The sequence below is a fragment of the Solea senegalensis genome, linkage group LG18, assembly GCF_019176455.1.
Source record: "Solea senegalensis isolate Sse05_10M linkage group LG18, IFAPA_SoseM_1, whole genome shotgun sequence".
NCBI classification, from domain to species: Eukaryota; Metazoa; Chordata; class Actinopteri; order Pleuronectiformes; family Soleidae; genus Solea; species Solea senegalensis.
In genome coordinates this window covers 13,826,394-13,845,075 of record NC_058041.1, presented here as the reverse complement: position 1 = coordinate 13,845,075, position 18,682 = coordinate 13,826,394, and the positions used below count along the sequence as shown (strand labels likewise).

The window sequence follows — 18,682 nt, the reverse complement described above, 5'->3', positions numbered from 1 at the left end:
ACAGTATCAAAATATGACACCTTGCATCATAATTTGATGTAACATGTCATATATTGAGTGATCTACCATCAATAACAAGTTGAATAGGTCGTTGTGATCATTTATCAATATTTAAAATAATCATAATTTCAGATTTATCTATGTTGGGAATGTTTTCCTAACCATTTATTTTCATCTCTGTATTTAAACACATAACTCTTAACGACAGGCCGACTGATTAATTGAACGCAGTACTTTACCGTAATACTTAGTATACACTCGTAGGTATGGAGTCTGACGGGGCTTGTTTTACGAAGTGGAGGCTGGCTTTTTTGGGTTACTTTATCTGTGTGATAAGTGGTGCATGGGAGGCATCTCTTGCGCTCTCCCTGGAGCCTTGTGAGGCCGCGCTGCAGGGGGTTATTATAATTTATTAACAATTCAATAATGTACTTGAACAATGTAGCTGAACTTGTCCTCCTGGTCTAAATGCTACGTCGCTCCATAATGACAAAATAAAGACCGAGTGAGGCAGAAATGTGACAGCACTTGGCAGGAAGCTTCAGAGCATTGGCAGCTCCAGGTCTGCTCCTTGCGGTGGCATCAAGACGGGCGAGGAAACCCCGAGGATCAGGGCCTCCTGTCCGGATGACACCAGTCCGAACCAGGCGCACCGCTCTCCTTAGCTAGCATTGGCTAAGCTAACATATGTCTTCCCTGAATTCGGAACTACTTTAAATGGATAATTTAATTCGAACAACTTTACTTGAGGTGTGCGGCAGTGGGAGTTGTTGATGAGTTTGTTGTCGGCAGGGGGGGCGAACGACATCCTTTGTAGGACCGTGATTGACCGTGATGACTGCTAAAGCTTCTCCAGGTAAGACTCCACTTGGTGCTAACTTAACCGTTAGCTTGCTCGCTAGGTGGCTAACTGGCTTAGTAGCCTACTGTGCAACCTAATTTGTTATTTTGCGAACAATAACATCGTAGCTGCTAATTATACAGACAAATCTCCGATTTAAATCGTTACATAACCACTCGACAGAGTGTGGCGACATTTGCGAGATTTTTAATTTGCATATTAGCATTTGCCAACGCTAACAAGCTTGTTAGCCAAGTTTACAGTTCGTCAATTTATAGTCATTAATCAATAACGCCATAATTTTTGTTCCACTGGCTGCAATGGAGCTATATTAACCGAAACACATTTAAACTAAGATATAGGGGGACCAGTGGCTTTGTCACGAAAGTTGACATGAAGCTAAGCTACTCTCCAGCTAGGTGTTGTCTCCTGACTAGCGTTGTTTTGTTGGACAGTTTACAGGTCAACATTGACCAACCTTGAAAAAACTTTGACGTTAATTATAAGTTGGATGCTTATTCTTTATATTCGAATGACTGTCATGACAGTGGATCCTATATGTGCTCTCTGATCGATCAATCAATAATCAATCAGCCATTTAGGGAGACCCTGACATGTTGACATGGTCAATGGCCCAGTCATTTAATATGATTAGGGTAATCGTTTAAAAGGGTTGATCAATTAGATCAGAGATTATAATTAGGTCTTTTACCCGGTGTGTCTCACATAAATTACTTTTACAAAGGTCGTGGGAAACCAGTGATGTCCTTAATCAGCTGATGTCTTCTTAAGTCACTGCTGTGGTTTGACATTTTGTCCTTATTTCTCGGGCTTAGTCATTTTGTACCCATGGTCCAGTTAGTTGCATTAACCCCAAAATTATTATCTTAAACAAACATAAGACAGCTATGCTGGGTGTCAATATTTCCCATTCTCTCTTGATATTTCAATAGGAATCGATCTGTTACACATTTTTTTATTTTCCTGTTAGCTTTCTTCAACTGGATCAGATTGAATTTTGATTCCAATTCACAAAACTACAAGGTAAATAGGGTAATGCATATCAATTGTGTTGTCTGGCATGTAGTTCAGATAATAATATTATGTAAATCCTAGTTATGTCACCTTTTTTATTTTTTACCCTGGAATAATGTATTTTTCATGCATGGTATAAGTGGCTAGTGCACTGATCCCTACCTGTCGTGTGGAACTAACCCAAATCAACTAGTCACTGTTTGTTACGTATCTGTGTCTCTTGTTTTAGGCGTTATGGAAGGACTTCATAGCCAGGCAATAAGCCTGGACCCGCGCAGGCAGGAACTGCTCGAGGCTCGCTTCACGGGAGTTGGTGTGGCTAAGGTTTGGCATCTTGTACTAGTATGACAGTTAATTGCACTCTGTTGATAATGGAGACCTTTTAATGTGTGGATTGTTTGTACAGCAATTGCACTTCACATGTAAGCTGCCTGGCAGCTTTGATTTAGTGGAGCATGGTCTGATATCTGGTGGGGCCAATGCTGATATAGATTTCCAACAATTATATACTGGTCCACATTAAAAGTTGCAGTGGTTTCCCATGATGTTGTTTTCAAACCCTCATTATTTGTAAATGTAATTGTTTATTGACATTTTATAGTTTTAGCTAGGGACAATCTCATAAATTATGCTGCAATGTCTATTTTTAACTCCCCAGTATATATTTCAGACACAAGTTACTGTAAAGACACTGCAAAGAATTAACAACACACGTGGAGTGATAAGAACCATTATAAACAATGTAGCAAGGAAAAAGATCATGGAATGACACCATTTTCAATAGCCAAAGTTTTAATTTTAGCATTATTCATTTTGTAAAATGAAAGTTTTCTTATGTGCGTGTATATGCAAACATAGACACTGATACCTATATATCTGTGACTGCCTCATATATGCTGACTTTTTATCGGCCAACCAGTAAAGCAGTCAGGCTCTGGAGACCTGTGATACTGAAATAGCTGCTGCAGCTCTCATCATTGGTGAATGCAGAACTGCAGCGCGGCTGGTGAACTGGGTATTACTGTGTGGGTGTGCATCTGAGAAAATGGTAACCCCCTTGCAAAACAAATCACTGTCACTGATGCTCTGGCCTGTTGTGTGCTCTGAGATAAAATGGCTCGCTGTGGTGTAAGAGAGTGAATAGTTAAAGCTGTCGTGACAGTGCAATGATTTAGTGTACTGTACTTCATGAGAGGAAGAAAATTGCTATTTTTTTGGCTGCGTGTTTGACCTTGATCAACAGAAAGCTGGCAGGCCTTAAACACATTAGCCTCTTGCACCAACTAGGCTGCTCTTTGTTGTCTCAGCAGACCGCATTCTGCATGTTTATGGATGATATACAACACTGAATTATTAATCAGAGATGTAAAATGTTGATTTAAAGATAAACAGGGATGTATACTATATTGCCTACAATAGTGTCCTAGTTTATTCTTAGTGACTGTCATCTAAGAACTAACTTGTCAAAATTCCTGTGGAAACGGGATACAAGAATGCATCTAAGGGTTTAAACCCTGAATCAACATGTTTGTATTTCAGATAGGGAAGATCATTTGGAATCTACACTGTCTGTATTACATTGTATATGTTTTACCATAACAGTATAATGTCTGTCTTCTCTTTTTTTTTTTTAAATGAAAATCTGTTTTCATAACCACATTTCCATGTACACACGCAAGCCTCTATTTGCAGAAGTAGCTCATGACTAATCAGTCAGTTCTGATGTGTCTGGTCTGTCCTCCAGAGTTCAGCCAACAGCGAATCATCCAACCAGTCTCTGTGCAGCACAGGATCCCTGAGTGACAAGGAAGTGGAGGTTGGTTGTGGGTGTGAAAGAGCCACTCAAAATGTCAAGTGTCATCCATATTCAGTTCTTTTTAGCATGTGCACTCTCTCCGACTGTGATTTGGACAGGTGGCAAAGAACAGTATTTCTAATACAAACTAGAATGTGCTAATATATCTTAATGTGGCATTCTGATAAGCTGTTCTTCCACTATTTAAACATATTTTGAAGTTCCAATGTTTTAGAAAGGGTGAGAAAACCCATAAACACCCTGGCCATGTCGGTTAAGTCAGGTAACATGCATGCTGAGTCCTTACAGAAAGAATCATAACTCGAATCTGTGCCTATAACCTTGCTGTGAGGAGACACTGCAAAGTAATTGGCCAACATGCCACCTGATGAATAGCATAATTTGTCTGTGAGTCATTCATTAATCACTGAGTGTACAAAAAAAGCTTATTATTATGGTCAAAATACCCTTTAATTTAATTTAAAGTTGTTTTTTATTTTTGTGATATGTGATGTAGTAAATGGGATGAATTGGTTGAAAATCTGAATCTAAGCTGTGATACTTTTCTTACCTCTACAGACGCCTGAGAAGAAGGTCACTGACCAAAGAAGCCGGAAGAGAAAAGGAGACCTCTTTGACAGCAATAGTCAGGGTGAGTCTAATCTGGAAACTGAAACAGAACTATCTCAGTATTCATTTGGATTAGATCCTCTCAAATTCCTCTTTGTCGTTTGCAGTTGTACATGTTTATGCTTACGAGCATAATACAAGTCATTTTCTTGCTTTTTACACCTGTAATGTGTTTTTACAGGAAAAGGAAGAGGACACAAAATAAGTGATTATTTTGAGGTAAGTACAAACTAAATTCTGCTTTTCCCATCACTGTGCCGTGCATTGTTTCAAATCACTCTCTCACCCCCTTACATTCCCACTGTGCCAGTATGGTTCCTCATCAAGCTCTCTCTAAATAACAACCCTATCTTCTTTCTCTCCGTCTTGTTTCCACACTCTGTTAACTGCCCTGTGGCCAGTTTGCTGGTAGCTGTGGCTCTGGCACCAGTCCTGCCCGGGGCATCCCCATGTTGGTGCGCTCCTCTCCACAGCACTCACTGTATAATCTCCTGGTGAGCACCAGTTTCCATCTCCATAGCTCTCTCCTGCTCCAACCCTCGGTTTGCTGCTGTTGACCAGGTTTCTAATCTGTTGCCAACATGAAATATTGCGTTGTCAGTTTTCTTATCACATCAGTTTGTTCCTAAAACTGTATTAGTGAGAAAAACATACTCGATGACTCGAAACAATACGTCTTGCAGTTGCTTGACTCGCGATGAGACTCGCTTTCCATTTTTTAAATTGCTTTGCAGTGTAGGCAGTTGTTGCCAATGCTGCAAAGGGAGGTGTATTTGCGGGTGCTTGGTAGAACAGGAAAACTCTAGAGGTCAAGAAATTTACATTATGTTCAAAGGTTATTCTTGTTCAATGGCTAAAAAATAAATGTATAAATACTGGGCTATAAAAGGATAATTGATTTTTTTCCCTATGTAGACTTGGTTGAGTGTGTTTTTATTTGAAATGGAAGAATCAAATGTTAAGATTTACTTTTACTGCCACTGAAACGGTGTCTGTGCTTGAGTTATTGTATTTACAGGCTTCTCCTCTCTTCAACCATTTTCATTCATCCTATGTGAAGATAACATCTTTTCTCATCACAACTGCAGAACATTTGTTACCTACTGATCCATAATGACTTTTTCAAACTACTCCAGTCTCTTAAAGCAAATCACTATATTTGTTTGCAAGAAAGATCACTGGAAATGTTGACTATCGTATACTCTGTGTCGTATAAACAGTAGATGTTAAAATATAGATTTTGAATGTAGGCATGTCTATTAAAAGTGGGAAAGATAATGGGTTTTTAATAATGGGTATAGCTATATGTGTTAACCTAAAATTCTTAGTTAGGGTTAGGCTGTGTTTTAGCAACCTTTTTAATTTTCTTTTGCCATAAACTGTCTGCACATTATAATCCAAGTTTTTAGTTTCTATGTTTGATTTTGTCTTCTGTATCTCTTTGGACAGCAGTTTCAACACGGCAGTCCTTCGTCCACTGGCTCAGTCCTCACAGACTCTTCGTCCTGCAGCTCTGTTAAGACGGCCCCAACGCACTCCTGCTCACACAAAACCACCCAGGTAACCGACCGTCTGACCTGGATCTCCTCTTAACGTGAGCCTTTTACACTCTAAGGATGTTTTCCCAGTCAGAAGCACCATGATGGGTTTTGGATTTGGATCACACTTTATATCTGGTTAATCTTTTCACTTATACCTCTTAAAATAAGTCATTCAAAGTTTCAAGGTGCTTTATTTGTCATTCCAACATGCAGGCATGAAAGAATGAAATACAGCACTTGACGCCCATGGAAACATAATAACAGAATATAAGAAATAGATTGGTAAAATCTGGATAAAAATGTGTTTTTATCCACAGTAATATGTAACAATAACTTTTAAAATGGCACTCTAAATGAAAATGGTCTCCATCCATTTTTGTTTTCAAGAATGACCTTGAATGAGGAACTGTTCTGTTGAAATGTAAAAGCAGATATTTGTTTGATAGAGTGATGGCAAAGTGGAGTGATAAGAACCAGTTAGGAGCAAATGTAGGTAATAATTTATGTAGAACTATTTCTGCCCATCTAGACAAATATGCAGCACTGGGGTTTTCAAAGCTAAAACAAAGCCAGCAGCGTTTCCAAAGTTTTTAACTTTAAGGGCTCAATGCACAATGATGCAACTTCACACATTGTCTTGCCATATAATAAAAGCACACTATTTGTATAGGATGTAGATGCTAAAATAAAAGGTCAGATACCAAACAAAACATCCAGCTGTCCTGGCAAATGACATTTATTTGGCCTAATTAAAGGTCAACATTTGAAGTTTACATCTTATCCATGAGACACCTCTGTCAGATTTTGGTGAATTTGAGGTGGGTGTTGTTACTCACTGCCGCAAGGAGTGTTTGCATCATTTCAGTGAATGATATGTTTGCTTTTCGCTTGTTTTTAATGATGCCCTCCTTCCCCAGTCGGAGCTGACGCTGCTGAAACTCACGGCACTGGAGAGGAACAAACACTCTGACCTGGAGCAGAAAGAGGGAAGGATAGATGATCTACTGAGGGTAAGAAGAGACGATGTTTAAGATCTGTCTTCAAACCTGAGCTCGTCGGGATGCTCAAAGGAATCTAACGAGAAAAAACATCTGCAAATTAATATTTGAATTTGCTACTTCTACTTCTACTACAACCCCAGATGTGCTCATTAACTTTCAAATTCCATTATTGCTCAAACTGGGTATTTACTGATGATTGTCGCATCTTGCCATGACTCCTTGTTGTAGTAAGAATCAGATGTCAGAGCGGTGACGGTGTGTTGTTTCGACAGGCTAACTGTGACTTGAGGCGGCAGGTGGACGAGCAACAGAAGATGCTGGAGCGCTACAAGGAGCGACTTAACAAGTGTGTGACCATGAGCAAGAAGCTGCTAGTTGAAAAGGTTGGCATACAGTATTGTACGTTTATGTATATCTGACAGACACTGCATGATATGCTGTTTTTTTATTATTATTTATTTTACAGTTTTATGTATTTGAACACTTCCATCATTCAAATTGGGTTATTAGAAGATATTCAGATAATCCTCCCTGCTCCTCGTCCGCACACACAAACCTGACAACAGTATTTATTATTACATTTACTATTAGTCGTGTGAGGTCGATCACTGGTTGTGCTGCCAGTCTGTGATGCCTCTTCTGCCTCTTCACTCGCATTTTTTCACATTGAAATAACTCTTTATTTTAAGCATTTTTGTCAATGTTTTAATGCACTGATAATGGGAGTGGCGTTTAGTTACTGTGCAGTTGTTCTTGTGTTCATTGGAAAAAAAAAACATGTTTGTTGCCATTATATTATGTTGGCTCTAGCCATAATACTGGATTTTCTTTGCACTACAAAAAAAATGCAAAAAAGGGAAACCTTTTGTAAATGTGCTCGGGTCATTTTTATTCATTTTTGATATGTGTTCTGTAGTCAAAGCAGGAGAAGATGGCCTGCAGGGACAAAAGCATGCAGGACCGCCTGCGTCTGGGTCACTTCACTACAGTACGCCACGGAGCCTCCTTCACCGAGCAGTGGACGGATGGATACGCTTTCCAGAACCTCATCAAGTCAGCAAAGCAAATACACAAACACGTGTATGGTTTGTCCATGGTGCTAACAAGAATGCTCACACCAAAGTGTTCTTATGTGTCCTAGGCAGCAAGAAAGAGTCAACTCACAGCGTGAGGACATCGAGAGGCAGAGGAAGCTGCTGGGGAAAAGGAAACCTCCACCCATGGCCCAGACGCCTCCACTCAGCCTGGAACAGAGCAAGAGAAAGAGCAGGAACAACGGCCAGGAGAGTGAAGCGTAAGAACGACAGTTAGGACAAAATTTAAGTAGAAGACAGGAATAATCAATAATATAAATGAATTATAAACATGTGTCAAACTAAAACAGCAACTCATTTTATTCTGTGTTCAAATGGAGCAGTAAATAAGTGTGAACTTAACAAGCACTACCCTTTCTTTTCATTATTTCTTAGATTTACATTTATATTGTCATTCATTTTTTTACTGGTGTTAAAGGCAGTAAAACAGGTGGTTCACTGGTGTGTGTGTGTCCTGAATATTGATCATTTATGTCGAGATCTTTGTATAATTTTGTCAGTTCAACCAATTGTTCTTATCAGTTCCATTTTTAATTGTTTCATTGTGTGAATAGTAATAGTTTTTGACACTTGAAGGTTTATTTTCATTCTTGCATTAACATTTTATTTATTATTTGAAGTGAATTTGAAGGTGTAGCTAACTATATTTTTGCTACTATACGTCACCAGGTTGTCACTGGCAGAATATCACGAGCAAGAGGAGATTTTCAAACTACGAATCGGTCATCTAAAAAAGGTACGATCTTAATAATACATAATGGTATATTTTTGTCATATTGCAGTTTGTTTCTGAGGTTCATGTTTGAGCTGTGTGTGTGTGTGTTTGATTGCAGGAGGAGGCAGAGATCCAGTCAGAGCTGGAGCATTTGGAGCGAGTAAGAAACCTGCACATTCGGGAGCTGAAGAGAATCCACAATGAGGACAATTCTCAGTGCGTATCCTCCTTGTTTAACCTGCCTTACAGCTGCTCTGTGGTGTGTCTTTGCACTAGATTCTATAAAAAGTCAGAAGATTAAACGCATGTTGTCTTCACCTGCAGGTTTAAAGACCATCCCACGCTGAATGATAGATATCTACTCTTACATTTACTTGGAAGAGGTGGCTTTAGTGAAGTTTTCAAGGTAAGTTTGATTCTGTTCTGTACACAAGTCTCTATCATGGTGAGATCATCATAAAACATGTAACACCTCCTGTGTCAACTTTAAACGTGCACTGTGCGAGTGTGAGTTTTCTGGTTGTAGTCGGTCTCACATGCATGTTGTGTGATGTTCTTTTGGTAGGCTTTTGATTTGACAGAGCAAAGATATGTGGCCATTAAAATCCATCAACTCAACAAAAACTGGAGGGAGGAGAAGAAGGAAAACTACCACAAGTGAGTCTGGACACAAAATAACAACAATACCATTGACTTGTCTGATTTGTGATGTCTTTATGAATGATTTATTGATTTATTTGTTTTCCAGACATGCCTGTAGAGAGTACAGAATCCACAAAGAACTTGATCACCCAAGAATAGTCAAACTTTACGACTACTTCTCACTTGACAAAGACTCGTAAGTTCTTTACTCTACTTATTTACTGACGTATAGCAGGTGTGCCAGTAAAAATGTAAGCCTGGATTGGGGTTTCGTCATTTTCAATTATCTCACCAGAAGTTACCTTAATGCATATTGTTGCATTGGTGGCTGCCATCATGTGTGTTCAGCTGTGATGACTCGCGGCGCTCAAATATGCTCATCATTAAAGTATTCAGAAATAACCCATCTGTGGTGTCTCGCAGGTTCTGCACAGTGCTGGAGTACTGTGAAGGCAACGACCTGGACTTCTACTTGAAGCAGAATAAGCTGATGAGCGAGAAGGAAGGCCGCTCCATTGTCATGCAGATAGTCAACGCTCTCAAGTACCTCAACCAGATCCGGCCGCCCATCATCCACTACGACCTCAAGCCTGGTAGAGTCATAGCGGGTTTTTTTGTTTTTGTCCTTTCCATCTGTCAGATTATGATGAATAGAAATGTTGTTAGTTACAACCAAATGTTGGCTCTTCAGAACAGATTCAGATTTGGAACAGATCCCAAACAGAGTTAAAATTCGATACCTGATACCCTTGCTGTGTTTCCATCATGGTGCAGTATGGTACGGTTTGGAACCACAAAAAAAATGAAGAAAATATTCACATTTAAGAAGCTTAAACAATCAGAAATCTTGTTTTAATCATGAGAAAAGATTCTAACAGATAAATCGATTATCAAAATAGTCGATTAATTTAGTAATCGATTAATAATCGATTCATTGTTTCAGCTCTACTAATATCCATAAAGAAAATCTAATAACTAGTTTTCTAACTTGTTTGCCTGCTGGCAGCTGTATTTTCAATGAGTGCTCAGCCTTTATGTCTCAGGCTGGTTCTGACTCTTTCTCAATACTTCATCTAACCACACTTAACAATCCATTATAATTTCGATAAATACAATCATCCGTGTGTATTAGTAAGGCTTAATATAATTTGAATGTTGCTGGCGTGTGTGTGTAGGAAACATCCTGTTGGTTAATGGCACAGCTTGTGGAGAGATAAAAATCACAGACTTTGGCCTGTCGAAGATCATGGACGATGACAGCTACAACTCAGCAGATGGGATGGAGCTGACCTCGCAAGGAGCAGGAACCTACTGGTACATAGACACACATTTCACACCAAGCAACAAACGTGGCCGCAGACGGTGCTAAGAGAATACAGCAAACCCAGGGGTCGGAGTCATGTTGTGGTTGTTTGTCTTACAGGTACCTGCCTCCTGAGTGCTTTGTGGTGGGCAAGGAGCCGCCCAAGATATCCAACAAGGTGGATGTTTGGTCAGTGGGGGTCATCTTCTACCAGAGCTTATATGGACGCAAGGTAACCACTCCCCTGTGCCTGTAGCAGTTGTTATATGTTCAGTTATTGCCATTAAATGTAATGTTAATCGCCTCCATGTTGTCTTTTTTCCAGCCGTTTGGGCATAACCAGTCACAGCAGGATATTCTTCAAGAGAACACCATACTAAAAGCCACAGAGGTGCAGTTTCCCCCCAAACCTGTGGTCACCACAGAGGCAAAGGTGTGTAGTAACTATGTTTCTTCTCCTTTTCTTTTCTAACTCCTGCTGAGAACGTGGTTGGTTTGAAACCAGTGGAACATTATATGGTTGTCCATGACTTTACAGTAGAGACTGAGGGGGAGTTCAGGATTGAAGCTTTCCCGTTTGCCATAATTGCTTATATTATCGTGATACATATTTAGCAAACGAGGCAACATTAGACCCACAGCTCCTCCTTCCATGTAAGCTAAAAAAACATGCAGTACTGTTTTTTTGTTAATGAATAATGTTTATTTTGCTAAATTCAATCAAGTCAAGCACAACTGAAAGCTTGCATGAAACTGCAAGCTGGGTTCTGTGCTTTATCACTGTTAAACTACTACAAATAGTTAGCTCTGTTTAAAACTGTAACTGTATAATCTTTTTTTTGACTAGAGAAACATCGAGTCATATTTTCTTGTTTTCCTCTTTGTTTTCATAGGCTTTCATTCGACGTTGCCTGGCTTATCATAAGGAGGATCGTGTGGATGTGCTGCAGCTCGCCAGCGACCCCTTCCTAAAGCCTCATATTCGAAAAACCCTGGGCAGCAGCACCACTCTGGCTCCTCCTGCTCCCTCCACCTCCAGCTGCTACAGCAGCAGTGCCTCCAACTGATTCAAATCAAACTGGAATAAAGCCGCAGTGAGGGCAAAACCACACACAGACAGGAGACACTTGATTGTGAGAAAGCGGATGAGCATGATGGGGTGGAACGATCCTGTTAGTGTAAATGGAACCAAAATGATGGATGACGTGGTTATGTAGCAGCAAATGTGGCCACCACCATCATCCATGTGGTAAAAATGAATGGCCAGTCTCTGGCTGTGGGCTCAGTAGAACCCAAAGATTTGCTCATATGCATGCACTAACAAAAACTATGGTTCAATTCAAGGGGCTTATAATAAAAAAAGATAACTAGTAAAAGCACCTAAATTATTGCACAACTGACGGGCTGAGGCATTTTCCACGTGTGGAAGATCAGTGTCCTATAGTCTGGAGGGTTTAGAGGGTGAGTTAATGAAATTTCCTCCCATTCTGCTTGACATGCATCATCTTAACTATTTCAAACTATTTTTCGTAACTAGTTTGAAATATAAATGCATCCCTTTAGGTTTGAACCTGGCACTTTTTAGGAAGGGCTCCTACAAGTGATGAGGAATAACCAAAGTTTACAGCATTGATGTGGCAACAGTCGAGGTTCTTCAATGAGTTAATACAGAAGAGGGCTGAGTCTGAGAAGAGTAACTGGTTTTGACCTATTTTAAATATTTTACTGGATAACTGGAAGTCAGCGTATTATTTTAATTGTTAAGTCCATATTTTTCCATGAAATTTACTCCCTCTAATGTTTTTGTTAACCTGAAAGGGGGGCTGACTTATGAGTGAGTGTTGTGATGAGAGGTTAGAGTCAACAGAAATAATTAAGAAACTATTAAAAAAAAGATTTGGTTAACTCTTCCGTGTCTTTTTTGGCTTTGGAAATGTAGTGCTGAGATATTTATTGTCGATCATACTAAAATATGAGATATTTAATAAAAAAAGAAATGTCCACCCTTACTGTTTTTCACAGCTTTAAAATATTTATTAACTGAAGTCTGACCTCTCAGAGCATCCATGAGATCAAAGACAGACATGTGATGGTGCAGAGTATGAATGCAGTTGTATCAGTGCACCTCTAAATAACATAGTATGTAAGTGGGTAACAATGTTAAAGGTTAAACAAATACTGACATACTCCACTGCTGTTAAATACTCCACTCCTTCCTTGACTGATTATCACACCATACCTTTGTTTGTATAATCACTACAAATATATAACACAGATGTTCTCTCTCTTGACTAAGCGGAAATAAAAATAAGACAGGTGTGTATAAGACAGTACGACAGGAGACTAATAATAACTTGAAGTTGACAAAGTGGCGAGATCTGAATTTGGAAAAGATTTTTTTGAAATACATTCGAGTGTGAAAGTCTAAATAGATCCAAGTTTCCTCTTGGTAATAAGTAAAAAAAACAATCTGGAGTGAACGTTGAGACACTGCTTCATGTTTTTTTTTGCTCTTCCTTTGGCCGAATATCCAAGAAAAATTCATGATGTGGGATGTGCACGACTCAATAACCCAACTATTGTCCAGCAGGTCTATCTGTTGTAGAACTGTGAGGTGACCCAAGCCAGGCCCCACTTCAGGTTGGTGAGCATGAACTTGAGCGCCTTGGTCCACTGCTCCTCTGAGTTAAACTGAGTTTTGATGGAGTAGGAGCCACCGCTGCCTCCCGTGTCCTCGATCTTGCCCTTCTCCACGTCCATCCTGAGATGTAGGTAAAAAAACAAAACAATTATGTCCACACACTGGTAACATGATGATGATCATTTTCATGTTTAAAAGATTGTATGGAGGACCTAAACTAAATGATTAAATTCAAAAGTAGGAATGATTGATAGTTTGGTGGATATTTCTACATTTATTTATCAATATTACTGTCATTTACTCGCAAATAGTAATAACGATAGATGGATAGAAGACACCATCCACCCATGTTTAAATTGATTCCACTTCACCACACTTAAAAGAAATGATTTTATCAATCTGCTTAATTTTTGTTTTTCACATTTGCATCTTTGTCCAATCCAATGTGCCCTTTTTCCTTCACTTGGTGTAGACATACAGCAGCTGGTGCACAGATATTTCACTTTGTGGCACAGGTATGGATAATGCACAGAGCACAGAGTCGGCGAAGTGTAGATTTCTATGTTGGGATGTCAAGTGTGGCTGTTGCACAAAGCCACTTAAATAAGTGTGTTAGTAAATATTGGTGTGTGGGGGCCACTCCTGAATAATTTAAAGGTTTACATAGCCAGGGTTTTCCCAAATGCCCTATATTTGCCTCAGCAGCACAATCAAAGCAGACAAACGTTCAGTACGAACACATTAAATTGAGATAATGGTTTTAGAATGCCATTAAAACTTCTGCAACATTTATGGCTGTATCTTAAAGCTGCAGCAGCGGCAGGATTGCTTGAAAAATCATGCTTGTTGAGGCTCATCTCCGTATTGTTAAATATTAAAGGACATAGAGACTCTCCGTCTTGAGACACTTGCACCAGATGAACACAGACGGACGGTAGCGCTGCATGTGTGACGCGTGACCCAAAGACTATCTCTCATCTTTGAAACACTGTGCCGATACTCGCGTTTCACTTTCACAACTACAAGTGTCTTCATTTGAACACGACTGTCCTCGCTTACGGCCAGAATGAGGACAAATACCTCTTTGCGTACGTCAGAACACAACAGCAGACGTCATATGAGTAAGATCGGATGTACTTGAAATGATGGAAAAACTCAGAAAACGGAAGCTGCTGCAAATGTGTGGGTGAGATTTAGCTCGAGAGAACGCTCTCCGTCCTTTTGCCGTGCTATCTTTGCAGGCTTCTTCTAAGTCAGGAGGAGATGCAGGAATCTATTTCTTTCTCAGATGAATTGAATTTCATAATGTTGAAAGGTCATTATGGAAATATTGAACAGTAACGTCAAAAGTAACTCTGCTTCAAATAGCTGCATATGTATGTACAAAAAGGCTGGTCTGCAGGCAGCTTTCTGACCTGTATGGGAGGCAGAAGCCAGTGTCTCCTTTTTCCACCTCCTCTTTGAACTGCTGGACACAGTCAAGGAAGGCAACCATGGCATGGTCAAATTTATTGTCCCAGAAGAACCTCAGGCCACCCGAGCAGTACAGAGGAAGTTCCTGGGCAAACATGAGACAGAAAGGGAAAAGAAAGCGGGATTGAAGCCTGGAGGAGAGTTTAAATAATAAAAACGGAACAGCTGGGCTTCAGAGCACTTGACGCATTTATTACCTTGGATTTGTCTGACAGTGACTCCAAGTATGAGTGGTTTCCATATGGAACAAGACGATACCTGTGGAACGAGAGAGACAGATATGGAAGAGAAGTTAAAACAGCACTAATTAGTGGGATGATTAGCGATATGGTAAAGGGGGAATTATTCAGGATGTGTGTACCTCTGGAATCGCAGACCCATTTTGCTGGCCAGCGCGTGGAGCAGCAGCACAGTCTGTCCCCACGCTGCGTTAATCTCGTTCCACTCCACGGGGACGCTGGGAAGTCGTCCCAGGCGGAAGTTGTTGATGGTGCCAAACTGGCCACTGTGCCTGCGACGTGGAGAGAAGCAAACTCTTCAGATTCACAGTCAAAGAGATGCAGATTTAATGTTGTCATAGGTTGGGGGCGTTTATTATGGTTTTATGATGATACTGATGTAAATTTTTATGTGATACAATAAAATGCCATCTGCACTGCAGCACCAACATGGCCGATAGTTAAACCAATTCCCGGGACATGAGAGCTGCTGGTCGATGCCTGCCTTGCTTGTATTGTTTGTGTTGCATTTTTAAATCCAAATGAAAATGAACATTTTCAAATAATGTTTTACAGATGTAGCCTAAGTCAAAGTTGATTGGTGGAGAGGAAAAAAGTATTTTCTTATAAAACAAATAAATAAGGTGTGCATGCATGACTTTACCAGATGTGGAAGGTGGCGTTGAAGACATTGGTCTTTTTCAGTCGGTCTAGCTGAACCTGGCAATAACGCATCTGGTTGTCAACGCTCTTCAGCTCATCATCCAGCTCCAGCTGCTGCCGCTTAAACTCACTGTACTCCTTCTGGTACCTTTAAGTACAAAGCGGGGGGGAAAGAGCCACAGCTGTTACGTGTTATTCTGCTCTCACACTTCAACAGCACTACAGGGGCCACTCACTGTAGCTCCTCTGTGTCCAACTGCTGAGAGTGGGTCCTGCTCTGAGCCAGTTCCTGGGCCACTGCGGCCCTCTGCTCCTCCACCGACTCCAGCTCCTGGACCAGGGCCTCCTCCTCGTCCTTCAGCTGCTGCAGCTCTGCCATCAGGGTCTCCTCTTCCTCTACTTGTAGTTGTGACAGCAACTCCAGACACTGTCTGAAAATTTAATCACACAAAGTGTATTCTATTACACAACCTTAACAGTTTAAGTGGTTTTTAGCCAACGATTGTGGGACTGAAAACCAACAGCATTTCCTGTTCGAGATAATTGATTTTCAGCCTGGTATTTCAGTCAATGACGAGTTTGCATTTTGCAGCTAGTCATCTCTAATTGGCACGAGATAGGCAGTCATTAAGTATGCAGTCAAAGACACTGCCAACAGAGACCTGCCAGGGTGTCACAGACCGCAATGTCATTTCAGCATTTTGCAATTTGATCCAAATCTGTGACAAATGCAACCAGAACCAGTCTGAGAGAATAAGCCCGAGAAGTAAAAAGAGATGTGACAGACAGCACTGCTCACAGCCTTCGACCTACAGACATGAAATCAAGCTAAAATAAGCCTGATCATTCTCCCATGTCACGTCTCACCTGTGTTTATGTGACAACACATGCTACTATGGGCTCCTCCTACTCGAAAGATCGAGTCGTGTGTAACCCCCAGCTGCCATCCGTCATGTCAAGACAACACACCTTGTTATGTGTGATGCACAGCTCCTACATCTCTGAAATTCATGTAGTGTGAACTTGGCTTTAAAACATTTAACTTACTTGTAATTCTGGCATTCGTTCTCTGTGATGTTGAGCTGTGTGTCCAGGTGGTCTAGCAAAGTGTCGGTACATTCTTCGCACAGTGGATGGTCTACATCTGTCTGGCCTGACATGATGTCAAACAGGTCACTGGTCACCTAAGAGAAAAATGATCCCCACACAAAATGGTCAACTCCTCTGCAATTCTAAATCAAAATTATTAGAGTGAAGTGACATAAAAGAAACCTAATACTGGACCTTTAGCCTGCGACTTAGATTTTCCATTGTGCCTCCGTCTGAAGCTTCTCCAATCAGGGTGAAGCTGTTGGCGCTCTCTGTGGACATCATACTGCAAAGGAAAGATTCAAATATTAAGTCAGGATATGCTGCATAACCTTTCTGACATAATCAGAAAGAAAAAGTCATTAATATAAGAAACTTGGTGCTCACCGTGCGGGAGGGATGTATTTTCTTGACACTCCATCTTGCTTGTTTTCTACAAATGCCTCCTAAAAGGAAAGATACATCTGTCACTCAAATATACTTGCCACAGAATATTTCCACACTAGAAACAATTCACCATTGTAATGTCCTTTTATCAGATTCTGTACAAAGGTATCGATCAATTTTCACCATGACTTTCATTAGAAAATACAATGACCTTTGCTGATACAGACACTGATATTTACTCAGATAAAGTAGTTGGATTAGAGGCTAAAAATGCTCCAAAAATGGTATTGTTTGTGATCTGAGTTATTATTAAAGGTCACTTCATAAATGTGAATGATTAAATTTGAGATTAATCAAAGACAGAGTGTTTGTGTGGTGTAGTGAAAGACAGATTCATTGTATTTATAATGAAGATTTCTTTCTGTCCCTACCACACAAAATAACACAACTAGAACACACAATAAAAAACAAAACGCATATCACTATCAGCCCAGTTATTAATTCAGCTAGTATCAGCATCAGTTCATTATTTAAAAGAGGTACCGATACGATGCACAACATGATTACTTTGGTTGTAGTCAGGGATGAGCTGACATGATCTGATTCAAAATCCCTGGATCAGATATCAGTAAAAGAAAAAAGGAAATTCTCTTAAGCACAGTGAGCAAGTGAACTATGTACACTTTATAAAGATAACATAAGAAAATTTTAGTTTTGTAAAAAGTGTACATCAGACTGATATTGGTAAATACTCAAGGCTGTGATATCACATGAAAAAGAGATATCTCAACATCCCTGATAATATTGCAGATATTGGGTACTAATAATAAAACTGGGCAAGTGTCTTTACAAGCATAGGAAAAGTATGTTGTACACAGTACTGTGAGTTTTGTGTTGGACTTGCCTCTGGTGCTGTGTCCCCCCCACTGCTGTCAGCCTGTTTGCTGGGGGTCACTGTGACCAGCGGAGCTGAGGAGAAGGACAGACAGTGTGAGCATCATAACACGGCCTACAGCAACACTTCTGGTTGATTATTTATTACATACATACCAATAAGCTCTTGGATAGTGACTCGATCGAGCACATTGAAGGACGTGTCCAGTTTGAGGGGCTGACAGCATCTCTGACACACGAAGCTGACCTGCATGGTTGTGCTCGACGACTTGGAGCCCTCCATTGCTGGCAACCGAAACACAAATAAAGAAGAAGACACGGTAAAGCCAAAGCACATAGAGCTCTTACACTATAGCGTGTTGGGTAGTTAGCTAGCTGTCCGCAAGCTAAGGCTAAGCTAACACTTCACAGCTAGCTTATGCGTAACATAAATCTTCGGCGTAATATAGACTTACTGGCGCATGTAAAAAATAAAAAAGGCTATTGCATTGCAAGTGATGTGTCGACGCCGAGAGTTAAAGTAACTTCTGATGAAGTTTAGCGTGACTGTCCCATTTTAGCTCTTCGGGGCTTGTGTCTCCACTTCCTTATTGTTGTTTACGTATGACGTCGAAGGAGGTCACGTGGGGAACTCGCGTCAGCGTCTATAGAAACGGATTCGTCAAAAGAAATTTCACTACTTCACACATTAATTATTTTTTAAAGTGACGTATCAGTATC

At 40.3% G+C, this 18,682-nt stretch overlaps 2 protein-coding genes across 7 annotated transcripts; one reads left to right on the top strand and one right to left on the bottom strand.

Annotated features, from left to right (window-relative positions):
- Positions 1-284: 284 nt before the first annotated feature.
- Positions 285-12,502, top strand: LOC122759012 (serine/threonine-protein kinase tousled-like 2). Of its 4 annotated transcripts, none has more exons than XM_044013463.1 (21): positions 285-856; positions 2,106-2,200; positions 3,621-3,692; positions 4,251-4,323; positions 4,483-4,520; positions 4,703-4,795; positions 5,754-5,861; positions 6,760-6,852; positions 7,116-7,226; positions 7,760-7,896; positions 7,985-8,137; positions 8,607-8,673; positions 8,771-8,868; positions 8,977-9,058; positions 9,218-9,309; positions 9,401-9,490; positions 9,718-9,887; positions 10,470-10,608; positions 10,718-10,829; positions 10,923-11,030; positions 11,491-12,502. In XM_044013463.1, exons 1-21 carry the CDS (start codon positions 835-837, stop codon positions 11,662-11,664), a joined length of 2,127 nt encoding a protein of 708 aa, XP_043869398.1. In that variant the 5' UTR covers positions 285-834; the 3' UTR covers positions 11,665-12,502. The 4 variants fall into 4 exon arrangements, with proteins under 4 accessions (XP_043869398.1, XP_043869397.1, XP_043869400.1 ...); XM_044013462.1 differs by having other exon boundaries at positions 286-856; positions 5,751-5,861; XM_044013465.1 differs by lacking the exon at positions 4,703-4,795 and having other exon boundaries at positions 286-856.
- Positions 12,503-12,607: 105 nt separating this feature from the next.
- On the bottom strand, positions 12,608-18,565 carry becn1 (beclin 1, autophagy related). 3 transcript variants are annotated; one of them, XM_044013483.1, is made up of 12 exons: positions 18,418-18,565; positions 18,119-18,254; positions 17,973-18,037; positions 17,069-17,127; positions 16,877-16,967; positions 16,640-16,776; positions 15,829-16,023; positions 15,594-15,740; positions 15,073-15,222; positions 14,909-14,969; positions 14,654-14,796; positions 12,608-13,358 (listed from the first exon to the last, which is right to left on the bottom strand). In XM_044013483.1, the coding sequence occupies exons 2-12, from the start codon at positions 18,243-18,245 to the stop codon at positions 13,190-13,192; spliced, it is 1,344 nt and encodes a 447-aa protein (XP_043869418.1). In that variant the 5' UTR covers positions 18,246-18,254; positions 18,418-18,565; the 3' UTR covers positions 12,608-13,189. The 3 variants fall into 3 exon arrangements, with proteins under 3 accessions (XP_043869418.1, XP_043869420.1, XP_043869417.1); XM_044013485.1 differs by having other exon boundaries at positions 18,119-18,251; XM_044013482.1 differs by having other exon boundaries at positions 18,119-18,247.
- Positions 18,566-18,682: the final 117 nt, after the last annotated feature.